The sequence below is a fragment of the Vidua macroura genome, chromosome 3, assembly GCF_024509145.1.
Source record: "Vidua macroura isolate BioBank_ID:100142 chromosome 3, ASM2450914v1, whole genome shotgun sequence".
NCBI classification, from domain to species: Eukaryota; Metazoa; Chordata; class Aves; order Passeriformes; family Viduidae; genus Vidua; species Vidua macroura.
Window position 1 is genome coordinate 16,631,730 of NC_071573.1, and position 21,861 is coordinate 16,653,590.

General features: G+C 40.2%; 1 protein-coding gene across 1 annotated transcript in view; it reads left to right on the forward strand.

Annotated features, from left to right (window-relative positions):
* Nucleotides 1-5,553: 5,553 nt before the first annotated feature.
* Nucleotides 5,554-21,861, forward strand: part of AKT3 (AKT serine/threonine kinase 3) — a 150,051-nt gene continuing 133,743 nt past the window's right edge. The window contains exons 1-2 of the mRNA XM_053972578.1: nt 5,554-5,865; nt 17,918-18,072. Coding sequence (XP_053828553.1) covers nt 18,027-18,072 — 46 coding nt within the window. The 5' untranslated portion in view covers nt 5,554-5,865; nt 17,918-18,026. The remainder of the gene's footprint in view (nt 5,866-17,917; nt 18,073-21,861) is intronic.

Sequence of the window (21,861 nt, forward strand, 5' to 3'; positions counted from 1 at the left end):
TTCTCCTCAACTGTTTCTTCCTGACTCTTTGGGCAGACATGCTGCTGTGATCCTCTCAGGGCCACATGGGGAAAATGGTCCTAGTCACAAAACCTCTGAAGAGGAGACATTTGTTTAAAATTCTGTTCCTCTGTCCATTAAGCTTTGTGCTCCTTGATTTTGCTCATGCATTACAGACTTGATCCTCCTAACTAGCTTCAACTGGCATTTTCTCATTGACTTCAATTAAGTGAGACCAGGACACAGATAAGGTTCTGTGTGAGAAATCACTGTATGGTAGTAATTGCAGAATTTTATTCAAAGACATATTTTATCTGTGTTGATGAAATTAAAATAGGATAGGAAAGAGGGAAGAAAAAGCTCAGGCGGAAGGGCTGGCATTTTAATTTTTCCAAGTTGCTTCTGTAGTAGATTGACCTCCCTCAGATAAATCTGTGCACCATGGAAACTATTTTCTCACTGAGAAAAAATTTCCAAGTTCGGCTGAATGCCTATACATCAAGTTAAGCGTATAGCTAAACTGTGCAACTGTGTAATCTTACTGCCCTCTTCCCATCCTTCTCTCCTGTTGTTTGTTATCCTGTCATATCTGGTTTCAAAGCAGGTTAAGGTCACTGGGGCGAGGCATGTGCCTTTCACACTGTTTGTAGACCTCCAGTGCGTGGGAGTATGGGAAAGAAGGGGAGGGAAACACTTTTTTAAATCTTCAGAGGATAAATAATAAAGCAATAATAACATGCTGCAAAATAAATGCAATCATCTGATATTTACACAGCATTATATCCAATCTCTACTGTGTTCAGCAGAATTATAGTATTGCTCAGCCATATATAGGTGGACAGAATGATTTTTTTATTGCTATCTTGCTTTACTGTGTATTCACAGATAGCCTACAACCTGCAGGGGTAAATTAATAATACTAGTATGAGTATACTATTAATAATCATAGTAGGATTATATGTCTACATGAGTTCATAAGGGCTTAACTTCTGTAAGCACTGATGAACTGTGACCATCTGAGCAAAGGAGAACTTTCTGTATCCAGAAAATTTTGTGTAGGAGCCAGACAGCAACAAAAGCCAGCCCAGCCATCCGCTAATGTTGGAGCAGAAGCAGTTTCATGGAATTGGTGACTTGTGTAGCAAAACAGCGTGCAGATGCAAAATCCAGAGTCCAGGTAGAGGGCTTTTTTCTCAACTGTTTTTATATTAAAAATGAATAAATTGCTCTCTAATTTTTTAACCTAAACGTGTCACAGGTATCTGAGGACATGGAGTGGAATATTGCCCTCTGAGGCAGCTGCAGAAACAGAAATAACAAAACTAAATAAATAATTAAAAAAATGCCAAGAGACTACAGACAAAGAAGCAAGAGATTAAACCAATGAAGTTACTCAGAAGTGAATGCAACAGAAAGAGGAAAGATACGAACTGTAGCATTTAATTGACCACAAGTCCTGTTTCCTTCTAGTATCCAGGGGATTCCAACATCCACTGCCTACATTTTTCCTACACATCTTTTCTGAACTCTACAGCCTTACTATGAGTTCTTTCTTGTTTTGAGAAATCCAGTTGTCATGAGATGACTACTACAATGGAGATGGCAGTGGTTAAAGTCCTGAAGTGTCTGTGTGCATGCAGCAGTACAGAGAATCCAGAGCCAGAGCTCAACATAAGCTGAACAGGTTCACCCCTTGTAGAAGCTGAACTTAAACTCACTAATAGGGGCATTTCAGGTTTTTAAGAGCTACACACGTAAGTGAAAAATAAGCCTCAACTTTTGCAGGCAACACCTTAACTTCACTATAAAGAAATGTATGACATATATTTTAAGCATCATTTTAAACAGAGCAAATTTCATTGCTCTCCTGTTAGTTTCCACTGACATTTGTATGTGTTTTTCAAACAATAACAAGGCAGACCGTAAAAGGGAGTTTAACACCAGAGATTGTCATCTGACCCATTGTCCTTTTTTTATTCTTCTTTTTTTATTTTTTTTTTTAATGAAACTTCTACACTTCAAGTTGTTCCATTTGTCTTAATTTGGTTTTGTTTGCTTGTTTGTCTGTTTTTCTTTACGCATTCTTACATGGAAGCAAGCTTGTTAGCTGACATGAGAAACAAGGAACGAAATTAACGATGTTACCCTTAGAGGCAGAGAGAACTGATTCTGCAGGCAGAATCTTCTCTCCTATTTAACTATTTGTTTCCAGGGTGTAAATATCTGTAATCTTAGATCCTATCACTCTGCTAGTGATAACAGTTAACATGAGCATGTTAAGTGAAACAAGAGATACACCCTTTTTTGCCTTGGAATGGACAGGTTTATATTGAGATTATCTGCAGGTTGTCCCTTTGGTTTCTATTGAAATAATGATTACAAGTGATCATATAAAAGTTTATCAAGCTTCTTGATAGTGCCAGATAGATGACAATGAATGGGTTTTATTTGTTTGGTGTCATGACTGTAATTGGAACATGCAACGTCAGAGGCTCCCATTTTTTCCTGAAATTACATGCAGCCCTATTCTCCTTCTCACGTGAACTGCAATACTTTCTTCATTAGCATATGCTGTTAATATGTTCATTAAATTCATGTCACATTGTAATTAATCTGAAAATTATGTCATTTCTGCAGAACCTACAACCTCATTATGTTCACAGTATGTACATCACAGCCATTTTATTTCTGAAAGAGGTATACCTCTGTTTGGTTATTAATCAAGGGGTCATTTCTGCCCAATTTACAGTGATTAACTCTTTGCAACAAATCAAAGTACAATACTAAGGTATAAAATTATTGTATGTTCTATAGAGAGAAAAAATCATTGCATAGCAGCACTTATACAGTAGATTTAATAATCCATATAAAAAGTATGAGTTTAGATTCAGCACACTGTGGTCAATATAGAAGGCTGAGTAGAATAAAAAACTTAGGAGTAGCTAGAAACTATGAATTTCAGAAGAGAGTGCTGATATTTGATTTATAGGGAGTAAGATAGTGAATCTGATTTCAAAGCCACACTGAATAAAAATTTTTTTTACCTATGAATATTTGTCTATATTATACGGATAGAACAAAATTTTACTAATCGGGTGTTGCTGAAAAATACATGTTTAAGCTCCAGATGAACATGACAGATTTCAACTCACTGTTTCATTTTCAGCAATTAGTAACAAAATAAAAGTAAAGAAAACTACCTCTCCATGTCGGTAAATGTTACCTAATATGGTTTTTTTCTTAGCATGGTGCAGGGGTTTTTTTCTTTTAAAAAGTATATAAATATGCTTTTAGGTTTGATTTTTCCAAGGTGATTTACACCAAGTATCTATTAAAAAAAGTAAGCAAACTTACTGTCATCATGAGGGAAGTATTTCATAGCTGGCTTTTGAAGATTTGGAGGCATCAATTAGGGTGACCAACCATACACACATACTTTATTAATACGAAATTTTGCAGCTGTGAGTAGCAAGAATTAACATAGAGCAGGAACAACCTGAGTGATATCAAATACTAGGACTTTCTGCGGGCCTGGATTTCACACTCAGCATTTGGCACCTGAACAGTTGATTGGCAGTCTATCAGCTACTGCCCATGCAGATTTCATGCTGCCTTAGGTTCTGAGCCCTTCGGAGGAATTGCAGCAAACAGAAGGCACGCTCCAAGAACTACACCTTCCGTTTTTCAGGAGCAGCATAGTAGCAACAATCAAAGGAGACATTAGTGAATAAACACATTTTAATAATTGATACTATGGTTCTCTGTGAATATTGATGGTTAATAAGATGCTCACTTTACTAAAGTGTTTCTGAGAAAGAGGAAGACCGAATGGTAAATTCTGGGAAAGGAAGTAATGCTTGGCAAGGTCCTTTTAAACTTATTTTTCAAAAAGATGCATTAATCAAAAACAGTATAACTTTTATTTTTCTTCAGAGTTACGGGGACAGAGAGCTTGGGTTGTAGCCTGCTAGTGAGAACAGTGCAGCAAACAAACTTCATAGTTCTAAGTGGAAAGTCAGCATATTTATGAATGGGATTATTGGTGTGGTTGCTTGCCGCAGCAGGGAAAGGATTCAGTGCCCCCGGAGGCAAATTTCCAGTCCTGTGCCAACTCATATGATTATTTAGATTCTCAAAAAATCTCTCTAAAGCCCTGTAGTTGTACAGAGAATAGGAAGTCTGATGTTTCAAAGAGTTGTAGAAGATGGGATATGAGAGGAAGAAAAACTTAGAAATTAAAGGTGAAGCTCATACTAGAGAAACATTTTTTTGGTTTGTTTTTTAAATGTAATTTTGATGAACATGCAATTTTACAAAAAAAGAAAATCTGCACTGATAAAACAGAGCAAATAGTTGCATTTCAAGCAATCCAAAGTATCTTTTTCTCCTCTGCAGTAACAGGTTCTGACACAGGTCAGTGTGAACCGTGTGTATAAATAGATGTATTTCTAAAGAAAAATAATTTGTGCGTAGTACTGCAAACATAAACGATAGAAGACATCTTTATGTGCACTAAACTCCTGTAAGTACCCAGATAGAGCCGCTTAGCCGTGGAACAAAGCGTCGAGGGCACCGTAGCTATGAACCTCAGGCGCTGCTTAGTGTTGCAGGAGCAGGCTCGGCGGCGGCTGCGGCAGGGCGCAGCAGGCCGGGCATCCCCGGCCTGCGCAGCCCAGAGGCGGCTCCGCCGAGCCGGGAGAGCGCCGTGCTCAGCACCCCGCAGCGCGGCTGCTCTGCTGACACCAGCTCCGCTCCGACAGGGCTTGTGGCAGCGGCAAGAGTCAGAGGCTCGGGAGCGCCGGTGTACGCTTTCTCTAGGTGTTTATTTACCCGTCGGGATAAGGCGAAGCCTGCAGACAATTTAGCAACACTGAGGCTGGCGCACCCACTAAACACTTCAGCGAGGGATGAATTACGGCTTCCTGCGGCGTTACTGGTAGTTCTATCCCTGGAGGAGTTTGCAGAGCGAAGTGGACCACTCCGGGTACCAGGGCAAGCTCGGGGCGGGGGGCTGTGTAACTGCAGAGCGCGAGAACAAAGGGAACTAACCCCGGGACACGCACACGGGGCTGGCGAGGGGCTGCGATGCCGAAAGGAAAGACCCAGGCGCGGCGCGCCGCAGCGCCGGCAAACGCCGCTGCCTGCATCCATCCATCCTCCCGCTCCCACCCGCGGCCCGGCGGCGGGACGGGACACGCCGCTCCGCTCGGCTCCCGCCCCTGCCCGCCAGCCGGGCGGGCGGGCTGCCTCGCCTCCCCCGTCCTCCCTCCGCCCTCCGCCGTTCCCTCCTCCTCCTCCCTCCCTGCCTCCCGCCCCCCCCCACCCTCACCTCAGCCGCCCCCCTCTGTCTGGCTCCCCCCGCGCTGTCTGGCGGCCCCCCCGTCCCCGCCGCGCTTCTCGCGAGAGCCGGGGATGCCGCCGCCGCCGCCGCCACCGCCGCGGAGGGGGAGACACTCGGGGGGAGCCGGTGACGTCGGGAGTTTTCCTGAAAGTCAATAACGAGCCCGGCGGAGGCGGCGGGAGGAGCCGAGAGCGGGGCCCGGGCGGCTCCGGGGTGAGTGCGCCGGGGGGGAGCCGCCGCCGCCGCCGCCCTCCTGACCCCGCGCATCGATGTTGCGGCCGCGCTGCCCGCCCGGGCGCCTCCCTGCGTAGCGGGGCGCGCAGCTCCATGTAGCCGCCGCCGCCAGCGCCCTGGGGCCGGAGCCGCCTCCTCCCGCCCCCGCGGAGACACCGGCCGCCAGGGACCGCCGACCCCGGCGGGGGGACAGGGGAGGAGGCAGCGGCGCCCTCCCTCCCCTTCTCCCCCCGAAGCCGCCGCCGCCTTCGGGCTCCGCAGCAGCGCCCGCGGCGCCGCCGCCTCTGCAGGTACGGGGCGGGAGGGGCCGGGCGGCGGCGGGGGCGCTCGGGCGGCGGCGGAGGCGCTCGGGGAGGGGATGCGGGGCGGCGGCGAGAGCGGGGCGGGGGCGCCCGTGGCCTAGCGCCGGCGGCGGGGCGGGAGCGAGGCGGAGGGGCGGGGGTCGCCCCGCCGGGGTGCGGGGCCGGGGTGGGGAAGGGCGGGGCAGGGGCGTTTCGGCGGGGAGAGTTATGTAACGGGGGAGGGGGGGCGGCAGGGGCAGGGCAGGGCGTGCGCCCCGGGGGCGCTGGATGCGCGGGGCCGGAGGTTCCCACGCGGCGGCGGCCCCTCCCCGCGTCCGTGCGGTGGGCGCCGGTGCCGGGACTAGCGCGGGATTTTATCCGCTGGGAACTTCTGTGCGTGTGCGCGAGCATGCCCGTGTGTGTGCGTGTGTGTGCCCGCGCAGCCCCTGCGCTAAGAATAGCTCCGCGCCCCGCGGGCCGCCGATGGCAGCGCCTCGCACAAGGGATGATGATGATGCTGCTGCCGCCGCCGCCGTCGCCGGCTCTGGCTGCAAGTAAACAAACCGGCCCCCCCGCCCGCCCGCCCCGGCCATCATGGAGGCCGCGGCCCACATGCAAAAGTTGATGCGCAGCCGGCTGCCCCGGGTGACCGGCGGCTGCCCCGGGCCGGGCCTGCGGCGGGATCTGTCCGGGCGGGGTCCCGGCAGGTGCTGCCGCGGGGCGGGGCAGGTCGGCCGTGCCCGTGCGGGAACCCGCCGGCCCCGGCACGGTGCGAGCGGCGGGGGGCTCTGCCTGGCAGGGGGTCAGCGCGGCGCCCCTCGGCAGCGAGATCGCGGCGCTATATATTGTAGTTTAAATGCAAATGATCGTGATGTAACGAGCACTACCGGGCTTATAGGCTGCGGGGTTGCTTTGTATGGGCACCGCTTCTTAGTTAACTTCTGGATGGGAATCCAAAAGGCGTGAAGTAGCCAGGACTGTTTCGCGTTCTCCCATGATACGTTGATTAAACCTTTTTAAAAAAAGAAATCTTATTTTCCTGTGGGTGGAAAGGATAAACAATTTAGTTTCTCTTGACCTTTATTCTAGTTTTGCTTTTTTCTTTAATGTAGTTATTAGTTGACTGTCTCCTTGTATATATCTACATCATCTCATAATTTTTATGAAAACATATCCCAGTTTCTGTTTAAGGGTTTTATTACAAAAATTATGATGTGTCTGATGTACATGCACTGCCAACTTTTTTCAGTACTGAAGAAATATAGAGCAGTCTCTTCTGCTAATGTTTGTTTAGATCTTGCTAAAACTTTGCTAAACATGGTTCCCTGCATTTTGCACATAGAGGGCTTTACTTCTCAAGACAAGAAGCATGCAGATAAGTAGACCTTAACTTATGACAAGGAACATTTTAAGCATGATCTCCTGTTTCTGCCAGCTGATCTATAGGCAAGATTTGCTTGTTTACAGTAATATGGAAAGAGAGTACAGGAGGCATAGAAGGAAGCTTATTTTGACTTTTAAAGTAAGTGTACTACTTCAGTTTGTAGGGCTGTTTGGTTTTGGTATTTTGATTTTTTTTTTTTTTATTTTGGTAGGAGCCTATAAGTGAACCCCAATATCATTAATTGGATTGGATTACTAATTATAGTCCATGTGGATGTATTTTCGTTGGATGCAACCAGTAAATCAAGTTCAAATAAGGGCCAAAGAAAAACTTCAGAGATAAGATGTCTCTGTTTCCTAGAAGGCTATGTGTATTTAAATAACTATTTTTTTTTTTTTTAGTCTGATGTGAGTGCATGGTGTGTGTGTAAACACAGATAATATTAAAGAGACTGTCTTGTTTTAGACAGTTTATTCTGTGCTGCATTGCTCTAACTAGGTTTGAATGGATTCAGTAATCTCCTTAGTTTCATAAACAGGTTCACAGGTAGTATTTCAGCATTCTACTCCCTCATTTGTTCTGCATTTTGGGGGCAGGTTATGTGTTTTTGAGCAAAATGCTGCTATTCTAGGGGAAGTAGGTGAGAATTCAGGCTGGTACTAGTTTTAACTTTGCCCCAGTTGAAATAGATACAGTTATAAGGACGGGGTAGCATTGATTTGTACTAGAAATTGTTGACTGTTTGACATAGAAAAAATGCTTTGTGAAAGGGAAAATACTCTGATGTGTTTTTTTGACTCAAAACCACTTACTAGAGCTCTGCAGTTGCTTGTAATCCAAGCTTCTGTTTGCAAGACACTGACCAGAAACTGTATCTTGACTTCCTACTGCATTTTGCAACAGCATGTATCTGAAGTTTCTATTATAACCAAAAGATCCTTCAGACAACTTGGAATTTGCCTAACACCGAATGATTGTGTGTTCTTTCATCTTCTGGGTACACATTATCCCAGTTTAAAGAGACCTACTGAATAATAATTTCTATGCCCAAGAAGTATTATTTCGAAATAATTGTTTTGGAAATTATGAACCATTACTAAAGTGGTTTGTGTTAAAATACATTTGAAGTTTCTGTGCTGTTCTGAGTATGAAGATGATACAGTTTCTTGTAACTGTGTGCTTACAATTTCATTTTGTGCTGTTAATGCAACAGGTGATGTGGACTTGGCAACATGGTAGCCTAGCTTTCCTTCAGTTTTGAAACAGAGACCCAATATTCTTTGGCAGCTTTCATGGCTTGGGCAGGCTACTTATTTTAATCCTCACTGAAGAGTGAAAGAGTGTGGACATACACTGATGGAAGACTTCATGTGCCATACTTTCATTTTGATATGAATAATGCATAAATGAGTTGATTTCCTGAAAGTAACACAATTGTGTGAAATTGTGTGAAAGTAACATGCCAGGCTGTAACTGCGTGTTTTGTAGGGGGTTTGGTTGTGTATATAAGAAAAGTTTGCTTATTTCCAACTAATAAAATAAACATTCTGTTTAAAATGTGCAATACTCCCCTTGTGAACTACAGTAGCAATTCAAAAAGAGGGAATAGTTAAATGTGTGCATCTACGAGCTTTGTTGAAATTAAAAGGTTGCTTTTATTTTCAGTATTTGTATGAATTTTACAGCCCACTTCTTTTTGAAGTACTGTCTTTTATAAGAAAAAATTGCCAACTTAAGTGCCATTTCATATTATTCTAAAATATTAGATCAATTAGTGCTATCTAGGATTGTCATTCTGTTAGGATAGGCCCAATAAGAATACCATGGAAGAGGCAGGGGGTGCTTTCTAGCACAACATGTAGTTCAGGAAGTTTTGCATTGCTTGTGAGGAAAGGTGTGGTTTCAGTGAGAAACTTGCTTGCCGACCAATGTGTTTTCTTTCTGGTGTACTTCCCCAGGATCACAGGGTCTTCTTGGTAAATAAATGTGTTGCACAAGTTAATCTTCTTGGCAACAAGTTGTTGTGGTATAGAAAAGATTACTTTCTAAAGATAAGTTACACAATAGCTGGAAAAGCTGATTCAAGCTGTTTAAAAAATAATGTTAAAGACTGAGAAACAACAACAAAAAACCCCAAAACAAACACCAAAGTCCCCCCAAAATCCCAACCCAAATCCTACCAGCAAATACTAAAACACTGAATGTGGAAGTTAACTTTTTGGTTTTTTTCTTCGCATAAAAATTAATCTTTAAACTTTTGGTTTATACATTTATCTTGGGTAATTGTATGAACAATATTCTAAACTCTGTATAAGAGTTTATAAGTGAAACTTATTTATGCAAATCACTAGTATGTACTAATAGAAAAACTGCAAAAAAAAAAAAATCCAAGGGTATATAGTAGGTGATTATTTGGTGTTTTATCCTTGTTCCGCGACTCTAGGTCAATAAGTATGGGCATTTATGATGCATGCTAAGGATTTAAAACAGATTGTTTTTTCCTTTATTATTTAAAGTTGTTGTTCAGGTGTAGTAGGAAGATATAGCAAAGTTAATACTTCAAAAAAATCCCCCAAGATTTAATAACATTAAATGTTACAGTCAAGGAGAGTAAGCATATTTGGCTTTTGTATGTGAAGGTGCTTATTTTTGCTCAATTTAAGTATTTACTTGATTTTTGATACTGTTTGTGTCAACACTTATGCTTAGGATAAATAATATATGTTGAAGCCATCTTGACCAATCTTCTTCTTCCACATATTTCTATCTGAGTGTCTAAGTGTGAGTCATACTGATCAAAAATAGCATTAAGAACACATTGTTGCCCTGTAATTTTTTTCCTTTGTAATATCTTGGCTAAATAACAGTAGTGATTTTAAAATTCTCTTAAGAATATAACTGGGTCCACAAAATTTCGTGTGCATGTCAGAATGATTTGACAGCATGGTTTGCCAAACTTCCCTGCATTGTTCACATGACAAAGTTGTTTGAATGTCTCCTATAGCAGGAGCAGAGATGAAGACCCTACTTCAGCTTTAGATCAATGAAGATCTCACCACTGCCTTTTTATAGGTGTGGAATGTCAGTGCCCAACAGTCAACAGCTTCTTGTACAGCTGGTTTGACACCACAGAATTAATGCAGTGGTTCTTGGTTGAGTCTCAGCAATCCTGCAAAAAATTTCTACCAACACACATTTATTTTTTCTCCTAAGTATTCATTGTGTTTCTTGAGATATGTAATTGTTGCAGCTTGCCTCATGAGCTTTTATTGAAATTATTATATCCTTCTCTAAATGTGTTAATACACTTTGAGACAGAGAATTAGGGTTGTACATGCAACTTTCATTTAATCTGACCTTTCATATAACATTTGCCAAAGACCTTCACCTAGTGAGCTCTGCACCTGTGTGTAAGTTAGGGTTGTAGAGAACTCCTTCTGTCCTTAGAAAATCCAGGTCTCAGGTTCATGAAAATAATGCATTTTGAGTGTGAACAAGAAGATCTGAAGGTTTTAGGTTAGAAGTTGATTATGTTCTAGTCATGTTGCAGTGTCAAGATTTGACAGTAGGTTCAGCAGTGTTTGGTTGCTTTGTAGAAAGGAATCACGAAGTTCATTCCTATTACAAGACAATTCAGAATTTGATTTGTTCAATGTAGACATAACAAATAAAATCTACTATATAGAAGTTTAAAAGAAAGCTATTTGGTAGGCATGTCACAGAACTTTTATCGTCTTTTATATTAATAGTTTGAGAACCCTTTTTTTTTCTCAGTAATTTCTTGTTACTCATGAGTAGTTCATGTATTGCTGGTTTTTATTGAATGGTGTTCTTGGTCTTTTATGCACAATGCAGAGTTGTGCTGCAGAAAAGTTACCATCACAGAAATAATTAAATACATGAGTTTAATGAAACTTTGATTTGTATCTCTTGAAAGGTATCTTTTAAAATCTCTGCTAGAATGACTAGGAATTTCCAGATTCTTTGAACTTTTGAAAATTAGGTTAGTTTTTTTTCTGAGTCTGTTAGACATAGAAAATTAATTTTAGTTTGTTTTAAAAAGATGGAAGTTATGTTTATTTTTTCTTTATTGTTTGAGTATCTTCCAAACTATATTTTTAAAGAGCAAAGGAACTTTGTCTCTAAAAGGCAAGGATTAGTATTCCTACATTAATCCATGGCAAATTAAACTTATTACATGTGTTTTGAAGGGTTGAGTGAAGTAACATGTCATAGTTGTGATACCCAGCCTAGCTAATCATGATTTGACTTTCTCTGAGTCTCAAAACCCTCCTAAGATCACTGCCTCAGTGACTTTTTATAATGCATAATTTTAGCCCTCTCTTCATCTTTTCTACTTGAAATGTATTCTTTGGTTACATTTCAGACGTGCAGTGTAATAAGTTTTATGTCTGCTTCTGTCTGCTTTTCAGTTATTGTTTTATGTGATTTGAGGGGGACAAAAAGGATTAAAAGCATTTTTGTCAATAAACACAAGGCAAAACAATGGGTTGTTAATGTTTCACATGGGATTCTAAAGAAACAATTTAGTTACATTTAGAAACTTCCTTTATACCTTGGTAAACAAAGGCAAGGGTGGCTTTGTTCACCTTGCTTTAATTATACCTTTGTCCCTTAAAATAACTTGCTTTGTCATTGTAATGGGAAATAAAATACAGAATGATGGTTTCTTTCCTGATAAACTTAATCAGTTGCAGAATCTAAATAAAACATTTAACTTGTATGTTAATATTTCAGTGTGCCTGCATTCTCTTAACTAGGCTTCTCTGAGCATATATTAGTTATGTGAAGCTTTTTGACATACTGAAAGTGAAAATAGAACACTGCAAATATTAAGCATACACGTATGCATGCATTAGAATGAGCTATTTATGTTTTCCGAAGTATGTTTGTTTTCCTTACCACAAGGTGTAGGCAGTGCCAGTTTCCTATCATGTCCCTCATTATTCCAAATCAAAACTTACAAAGTAAAGTTGTTACAAGTGAATTTCTAATACCAATTTTCTTAAAGTTCATTGAGGCTTTTAGGATGCAATATAGTTTAAAAAGTATTTGCAATGCCTGTCATGGAGAGATCTTTGGGTATTTTTATATTAGTTTTAAAAACTGTAAATATGTCTATTTACAAAGTATATAAGCTATCTTTCAGAATTTTAATCATATGTACATGAAGTTTACTATTTTATAAATTTAGGATCTATTTTCTTTAAATAATATTTTTTGTTAATTTCTTTGCCTCATCAAATCAGTTCCTATTTTGTGTTGGTTTGATATTGTGGGGTGTTTTGTATTTCTTTTTTCAATTTTTAATTGACATAATAAATTGGACAAATACTATGTGCCTAGAGGTTCCTTTTCCCTCAGTCTAAGTTGTGATAGTATTTAAATGAGTCAGTATAACCAGAATTCCAGAATAGGTAGTTTATAAAAGCCTGTATAAATACTTCATACTTTTTAGGTAAAGCACTCACCTGAATGTGACTCTTCCATTAACAGTATAGTCTAATTTCATTTAGCAAGTTTTGTAGCCATCTCTGTTCTGTCATAGTCTTTTGTGTAATTTTTGATGATGTGCAATATATCCTCTAATTGTTTGGCCAGCTTTGCTAGGGGAGGAGGATATGCATGTGTTTTTCATATAAATAAAGCCTGGATTTCAGCTTCCATTCCTAAAGATAACTCTGGTTTTAGTTTAGAGCCTTGACATTTTGAATTCCTTGCTCGGGGAACACAACCTGCTTTGGAAACCGTTACAGCCTGCTCGGTTGTTTGGGAGGAGTCAAAGTCAAATTTGAGAAGAACTCCTAATTGCTTGATCTGCTACAAAGAAGAAAAAAGCCCCCAAAGCAAGGAAACAAATGTGTGTGATGGAAGCCACTGAGAACTGCTTTTTTGGTGATGTCTGTATTGTGTGTATGCACAAAAAAATTCAGTTGCTTTTCTGAAAAATAAGGAGAATAGAGATGATGAGATTTGGCTCTCCTTACATGGGGGACCAAAGAATCTCAGTGAGTCAGATAAAGGGAATCAGAAAGGTTCACTTACTGTTCTTTTCTCCCCAAACATTTTACTAAACTTGAAAAAGGGGAAATGGTAATACTCATATATTACGAGAACAAGGTTGGATGATTCACTGAGTTGATAATGGTAGAAGAAGTTATAGGGATCATTTCTGGAAGCATTGAACTTGATTCTCCTGGTATTCTCTCTGGTAACTTGAGTTGGTAAATGTGAGAGTTTCTGTTTTTTTCTCAGCTCCAAAATTGTTGAAAGTAGAAGCCTGTGTTTATGAAAGTTCTTACAACAGAGAACTGAATCATACAATTTATGCTGAATTTATGGGTGCTGTCTTCTTTACTCAGCTGTCTCTTGTCATGGGGAGAATGGGAAGATGCCCAGATTTCAAGGGAGTCCTGTCTGTTCTTATGAATCTCAATGATAATTCACTTGCACATTGTTTTCAGTTCTTCTGCTTGGAAGGGATTTATTTCCTTCTCAGTATTCACCAGGTCTCTGTAGGTAGCTGCCTGCTGTGATGGGCATGAGACCCTCCTTTAATTTAAAAACAGGAGCTGGTAAAAGTCAGCTTTCTACTGAATGGTCCATTGCTCATTTTAATTGTTGATGTTACAGTTCCCATATCATGAAGTAAGATGGTTCTTCTCTATGTTGCTGATATTCTTAAAGTTCAAGATGAAAGCTGAGAAGGTGTTGGCTAGTTTTTACCATGGCTCAGGGAAACTATGAGCCGTGGCACAGGGATCTAGAAGTCTGTTGGTTGTAGTAGTCTCTGGTTAATCTTTGGTCAGAAAGTTGCCTTTGAAACCTTTACAGCTAGGAGATTAAAAGTATAATAGTAGATAATTGTTTTATCTCATGCTACAAAAGTAGCTTAATAACTTCCTGAAGAAAAAAATGAAAAGTTGTGCATTTTTTATGAGATAAAACACCCCAGCAGGTATTTGCATAGAGTCATAGAATCATTTAGGCTGGAAAAGCTCTTTCCGACTGCTAACCTAATACTGCCGAGTCCGCCACTAAACTGTGTCCCTAAATTCTTCGCATCACTGATTGTAATGGAGTAAATTTTTACACCTGCATCATAAAGTATGCTGACAGTGGGTTCTTGTATGTATTGTGCATACGCATGACTATCTGATACTGTCTGCAGAATACACACAATATATTGTTGGAAAAATATCTTCCAAGTTTGATAAGATACAAAAAAAAAAGTGGGAGGGAAAAAAATCTGATGTGTTCTCAAGTTGCTGGAAGATATATAAGAACAAGTCAAGTTCTTCCCTGTAGGAAACAGCTGTAATGCAAAACATTGTCAAATTCAGTCTTAACATCTTTTTCTCCTATTTAATCCTATATAGCAGTATGGTAAACTGTAAAAATTACTGCATACTGGCTGCTGAAACTTCAAATGCATTGGGAGAGCAGAGTTGATTGCTAACAAGTATTTAAGTTCTATGCCAGATGTGCAGAATAAACATTTCTGTAGCTTTTCTTGAAGCAGTTGAACTATAGATTAAATGCTGTTTTCATGTGAGAGTTTTTGTTCCATGTGTTTCAGACAACTCCTTTACATCTATACACAATTCTTTATTACATCTTTAGGAAAGGCTTTTTTGTGACTGTTTTTCACTATAAGGCCAGTTTTGGTCACGATAAGAAATAATTCTCAAGATTCTGCTCTTCTGGAGCATTGCTGAATGACTTCTAGAGGAAAGGAGTACAGCATTTAGAAAGGCCTAAAGTCATTTAATAAGGGATAATATTGCAGTTGCTTACAAATGGCTTCTTGAAAGTGTAGTGTGCACATATAACCTTTATTTTCATTAACTTTTTAATGCTTTGATTTATCTCCTTCAGCTTCCTATGTAATTCAGCTTGACTTTTAATTACCCAGTAATGGAGCAATCAATACAACTATAGAACTGTTGGTAATTTTAAAGTTGTTTCTGGTAATGCTGTGAAGCTAAACTGGGAATAGTGCAGTTAATTTTATCACCATATTTATATGATTTTTGTATTTTGGGGATTTTGTTCAGAATTTAGTAAAGCAGTACATGTGATGGGTGGGATGCAAGCCTACAGACATACACTTGAGTTTGTTTCAGGCACTGTCTGTCATGAAAGTCGGTCATAGATCAGATTTTGATTGTGTAACACTAACTTATTTGTAATCAGTAGGTAAATAGGGAGCTTCAAGCATGAATTCATTCATAAATCATGGACTGATTGATCAGTCTGTGGGCAGACAAGATTATTGCTACTTAGTACAGAAGTTAATTTCTTATAGCTATGTCTTTACCAATAAGAATAAATCATTGCACTGTTCACAAGTGCACACCAAAAATAGAAAGTACATTAAATTTGCCAAAAGGGTAAAATGTATCACAACATATGCCAGCCCAAAGTAAATACTGAGTATTACATTGCTTCTTGTGTCTTTATAGCTGGAAAACAAAATTAACTGTGACTACTTTCAAAAAATGCAATGAAAGTCTTGTAGAAAACTGAACTGAAGTTGGGTATTTGGGAATTGACGTGCTTACACGTTCTTCCTAGAACAGCTGCTCTTAGGTCACAGTTGTTTGACACCCACCTCTGGGCTTTGTAAAGATTTATGTGTCTGTAATAAGAGCTGATGCTGTGCTGCAGTGATCCAGAACGGCGGAACAGCAGCCTGCTTTCAGGCACGTGTCTTAATCTGTCAGATCTCTTTTCATGCACAGCTGATAGACTTGCTTATCTTGTTTAAAGCATGCAAACAAAAGTTCTGAAAATGTCTGACCCAGAAATTAGCTCTCACATTAGTAAGGTGCAGGATGTGGAAATGCCTGCTTTAGTTATTTCTGCTGTACTGGCTTGTGTATAATATGATGCCTAAGCAGCTAAAGTTAGATCAATTAACATCAGTAAAACATTCTCATGTCCTTCCAAAATGTACATAACATTTTCTTTTAACTCTTATGAAAGCTTAAACAGGGTGTGTTCCTAGACACAGGTGTGTGGTGTCATGCTGCACACGACAGGGTGTGATGCCAATGCCAAAGGTTTTGTGTCACCTGTGCAGGTCTCACTGCAACATCTGCCAGTGCTGTGGGGATGTCTCAGAGCCACAGTAGTCAATATTATTTCAACTTTGCAGTATTAACGAGTTTAACATTGTGATTTTTACTTCTATGCAGAAATACTGAGTGTTTTTGAAAAAAAATAGTTTAGTGAAAGCAAGACTTAAATGAGCACACGAGAGTGTTTCTGTAAAATCAGGTTGTGCTGGTTTTTTGTTGTGTACCAATTGAAAAAATACTCATGCCAAGTTTTATTTTGCATGTTACAGCATCCATTCAGAAGTAGCCTTCCATCTAGCAGCTGTGTCATGCAAATACACATATTTCAAATGAAAAATAAGAAATAACCTATATGTCTGTAATGATTCTGTTTTTGGTTTGTACTTGAATGTGTTAAAAAAGCTGATTTCCCAGTGCTTTCTTCATTTGTATGTTGCACATATTGCTTCTAGCCCAGTCATATTTGCTTCTTTCCCATTTATATTTGTTGGTCAGCCTACTAAATGGATAGGTATGGGCTGCATTTGATAGCAATAAACTTGTGTGGGGGTTCCTGTTCTGTGCCACCACTGTGTACATGTGTGCTCCTGTGTAGAGCTGTGGAAGGGTGTTCCTCCACCGTCAGAGAAATCCCATTTCTTGGCTTCCCACGCTTTTCTGGATGGGCATTATTTGAATGCTTCTCTTTATTTTGAAGGTTGGAGGGGAAAGGCAGTTTGCTGGAAAAAGGAAATGTCTCCTGGCCTCTGGCTTCTCTTCTTACTTAATTGTAGTGCTATTTATCTCCTCTTCACAGCTGTTAGGTACTTTGATAGTGAGGTGGTCAAGAGAGGGTTGTGGCTTCTGAGAGTGGTCTGTCCTGTTCCAGGACTAACTTCCCTTCTGTGCCCTGCAGGCTGAGGTTTATAGGGAAAAGAGCAATCTTGTCTGGCTGAAAGCTTTGAGAGAACATGCACTCCTTCTTTTTATAAACTGAACATTTGGGGGTGTTTTTGGTTAATTTGTACTTATAAGAAGTTGTTTTTCTGTTTGTGTACTTGGAGATGATGCTGTTTTTTGAAAAACTCTTGTATGTTCAGGATTTGTATTGGCTATAATAAAATTATAGGGGAAGTGGCAAGACTGTAACCTTTCATTCCATTTTCTCACATTCTTAATATGATTGTAGGTAGCCATAACAGAAGAAGCACTTGTCCATTGCTTGGTTCCGACAACTGTGGGAACAGGGAAAAACTCCTGAGTGTTCAGAGTTGGACCTTTGAAGCAGGGCCGGCAGCCTTTCATTTAACAGTATCTTGTTAAATTAGTACAAGAGAATTCTGCTGTGTGCCTTTTATAAAAGTGCCATATGACTTAAATTTTAACACATTCTGCTGCTTTTTAGTATTGTAGTGTTCATGGAAAATGTGCTGTAAGACTAGAAACATGATTGTGTTATACAGTTAATTAAAAATAAAGGCAGATTTTTAATATGAGCTCAGTCAGTGAAATACATCAACAAAGACTTTTTTGTTGGCTGTCAAGTGAGAAAAATATAAAAGACTCAAATTCTTTTTCTAATATTTCCTTCCAGTCTGACTCATCAGTAGAAATTGTGAAGAGCAGCACAAGAGAAGCCAAACAGACAAGCTGATAACTCAAAGAAATACTCTTTTGAGTTTGGGGTTCAGAGTGGAGTCATCATGAGCGATGTTACCATTGTGAAGGAAGGCTGGGTACAGAAGAGGGGTAAGTTCTACCTTTTCATGTAAAATGCTTTCTGATGCCTCCTACACCATGTGCAATGCATGGTTACACAGATGAATGCTCTTGATTTATCTTCTGCTCTGGAGCAAGCTAATCTGACCATTTGGTCAGATTCAGGCCTTGTTGGTATTGATATGTAGCCCTCAGCACTGCCCCTGTTTGTGGGGATAGCTGGCAGTGCAGAGGAAGTTGGACTCAGTAATTCCCACTCCACCTTGAACCTTGTTGCTGTAGTTGCTGTTACCTGTGCATCAGACTAAGCTGGCTGATGTGGCAGCTGGAAGGGGCAGTAATAGAGGTGTGCAGTCAGAGGTTGCCTGGAAGCTGCTCTAGATGTGATACTTGGTGTGAAATTTCCTAGATGCCAAAATCATTCAGTGTGGCTCAGCTTGTATTACAGATGCAAGTAGTCCCAGTAAAATCAACATAATACTTGCATAAAGATCAGCATACACCTAATTACTTAGCAGACCTGGAAGCCATATGATTAAAGAATATATTTCTAACTATAAGCCAGTATAAAGCATGATTTTCTGTTATATTTGAATTCCTGTGAATTCTTGAGATGTCTCTTTAAAATGTTTTACCATGTGATTTGCAAACTTGGGGCGGTTGCTGTATGTTCAGCTTTGGATGTGAAACCTCTAGAGATATCTGGCATGCATATCATGTGATGAACTTTGGATGAAATCTTCCATGCTTCATGCTGCTCTGCTTTAGGTTGTGGTTGCACACATGACTATTTTCAAAAGAATATAACCTCTCTCACAGAGAGGGGGTGATCTGGATTTTAGGGTGATTTATGTAATGACTTTCTGTGATCCTAGCCCAGAAAGATTAGACTGAAATAGTGGGAACAAAATTACCCTTTAATTTACAAGAAATGCTTTGCTTCAATAGCAGTGTGTGAAGACAAAGATCATTATTAGCTTTGTTATTGCAGATTGACATTAAATGTCAAGGAAGGCAAGATAATGAGAGAAAAAGTTTATTATTCTTCTATTATTCTTGCATAAATTGTATTTCAGGATGCATTATGGGTATTGTAAATGAAAATGAGCTGAACTATGTTAAACTTAAGGCCTACTTCCTATTTTGGAGTATATACCTGTATTTATAACAAATAATATTTAACATGACAGGAACTATTTAAATTTTAAAATTATTTTTCCTTTCTACCTTGTTGTTGTTTACTCAATTTGGAGATCTGATTTCCTGTTTTGATTATTTAATATAAATTTCTTTCAAATGTATTTGAATGGTTAGGATGTGCCAAATAATTTTGTTTTACATGACATCAGTTCCTTCAGGTAATATTGCTCACTCTTATTACAACTGCTCAACTCTGTGAGCACTGGATATGCATATATTAATTACTGGGATCCACAAATGGACACTGAAATTCAATATCTTACTTAATATTTGAAATTCTGAAATGTTAAATAAAGGTTTTTCTTCTTACCCTGTTTTACTATCAATTAATTGAAGAAAAGCCCACCAAGCTGGCATTTTGAGGTCAGTTTTGTTAGTAATTGCTTTCTTTTCCAATTAAAGACATTTCATGGCATGCATTTTTCCTTATCATTAATAATTTTGAATTTATGGTTGTTTTTTTTTTTCTTCTTACTATACATAACTGTGTAAGTTTTAGTGCAAATTTTTTAAAATTGCATCTAATATTGTCCTTAATTTTCTTTGACTTGTTCTGGTTGTTGATGGGTTAAAGTGTTTCTTTTGTTTGTTTCTGAAAACCAAAGGAAAAGCACGGTTATGTTTCACAATGCTAAGAATTCATAAGCATTTTATTCAATGGTCATACACTTCATACAGTTACAACTTTTACTCTGACCTTGCTCTGGAGCGAGAAAATCAAAGTTGCTAAGTGTATTTGTTAAATTTTGCCAAGAAAAATTATCCAACTTTAATTTATATTCTGAGAATATGCTCAGTAAACACTTATTTTGGCAGCTAAATATTTTCTGTCTGTGTAAAGAAGCACCATGGGATTGGGTAAAGCTGTCTTGCTTCCACAAGCGCTCATTCTGTTATAGTTTTAAAGTGAATTCTTTGATCATTCACATGTGATACACATTGGCTCAGTTCACAGGCTGGTTTTGGTAGGTACAAGCTATGTTCTAGTGGAGAAGGGTAAGTGTGGGATCTCTTCTCCAGGCAGATACTGAATGAATTCCAGCCCCAGTGACTGCTCCTTTGGACAGCTCTGAGCCAAGTGTGTGGTGCAGCATCAATTTCTGAGACTCCAGACTGAATTTATCTAGAAATAAAATTTGTAAACCCTTCCTGCTGGGACCACAGGGGCTTGGGCTGCTTCAGTTGAGTGATCTGTTTCTGTTATGCTGAATTACTTGGTCATGTGACTATAGTCCTGGACCTCTTAAAATTGTCCCCTTCAGCAGTCAGTATGGTTTGTGATACAAGGAAAGGGAAAAAAAATCCAACTTATTTTTGTGATTCACAACCCAGTCAGGAGTATGAGGATGACTTGGAGGTATTGGGATGAAAAATGGTTTTGAGGAGCTTTCTAATGAGATGGACCATTACAAAGGTGAGTTAGGCAAACTCAATGTAGAAATGAGAGGGGAGGACTAAAAATAGAGCTGGGGATCTATCTCTGAATTGACACTCTGCTAGAGAGAGGCTAGGGAGGACAGGGTATGTTAGGGCACCACGAATGGCTGTGAAATGCAGTGAAAAGATGTTTGCTGTATTATTATTCTTAGTGCTGTATCCATGTCAGTAATAGAGGGCTGAGGGATATATGTTTGTAAGGTTTTAAGCCTGCTTTGGGCACTAAAGAATCAGATATGAGGCTACACGGCTTCAAATACCTATTTTTCTGTGTCTGCTTAAATGAGGCACCCATTAAAGTATTAATGTTTTACTCAAAGTTAAGAAATGGCAGATTTAAGTTTTTTTGAGACTGATCATACTTGAGCTTTGAGTAGTCTTTAGGAGAAGCAGTTTCAGTGTGTTGAGAGTAGATGATACTGTGGAAGAGTAAGCTGTTGTATATGAAAGGTCAGACGAGCAGAGATGACAGGCTGGAGGTGAGAACTTTGGACAATAGAAGACACAAGACCCAGGGAGAAGGAGTGCCTGAGAAACTTGGGGAACCTTGGGTCCCAGGTGAAAGGAGACCTTGAAGCACAGAGACTGGGTGTGCCTGAACAAATAATGCAGCCCAGCAAGAGCAGATTTGGGGAATGAAGTAATTGGTGATGGGGACTCGATACCTATCTGCGCTTAGTGCATTTGTAAAGTGAAGTGGGTGTTAATTTGGCCTGGCTTCTGTCTGCTTCTGTGCCCCTTTGGCAGTGGTAGTGCTCCTAGAGTACATTGTGTGGCTTTTAGTTCCATCTGAAAGGAACCAGGTTTGTGCACTGTGGGACTGCTTCAAGCAGCAGATGAAAGTGCATTAACTAGGGAGGATTTGCTGCAAAAGCACTTTCCTTATCTGAACTAAAGTACTGATCAGATCCCTGTGAGACATCAGAACTTGAACAAGTGGAGGGCCAACAGAGCAAGCAGTCTCCTTAGAGCAGAGTCTCTGCTCAGGTGAGAGGAGTGGGAATGTATATTGTAAGAATGGCTTAGAAGAAGAAGAACCAAGCAGCTCATGCCCTGTGTCCACATGTGGCTGCAAAGATATTTTTGCAATTCACTGGCTCAGTGAGGATAATTTTTCTTTCTTTCAGTGTTCTCCAGTTATACCTGTAGCCAGATGAGGAGAGAGATGCATTATCTTCCTTT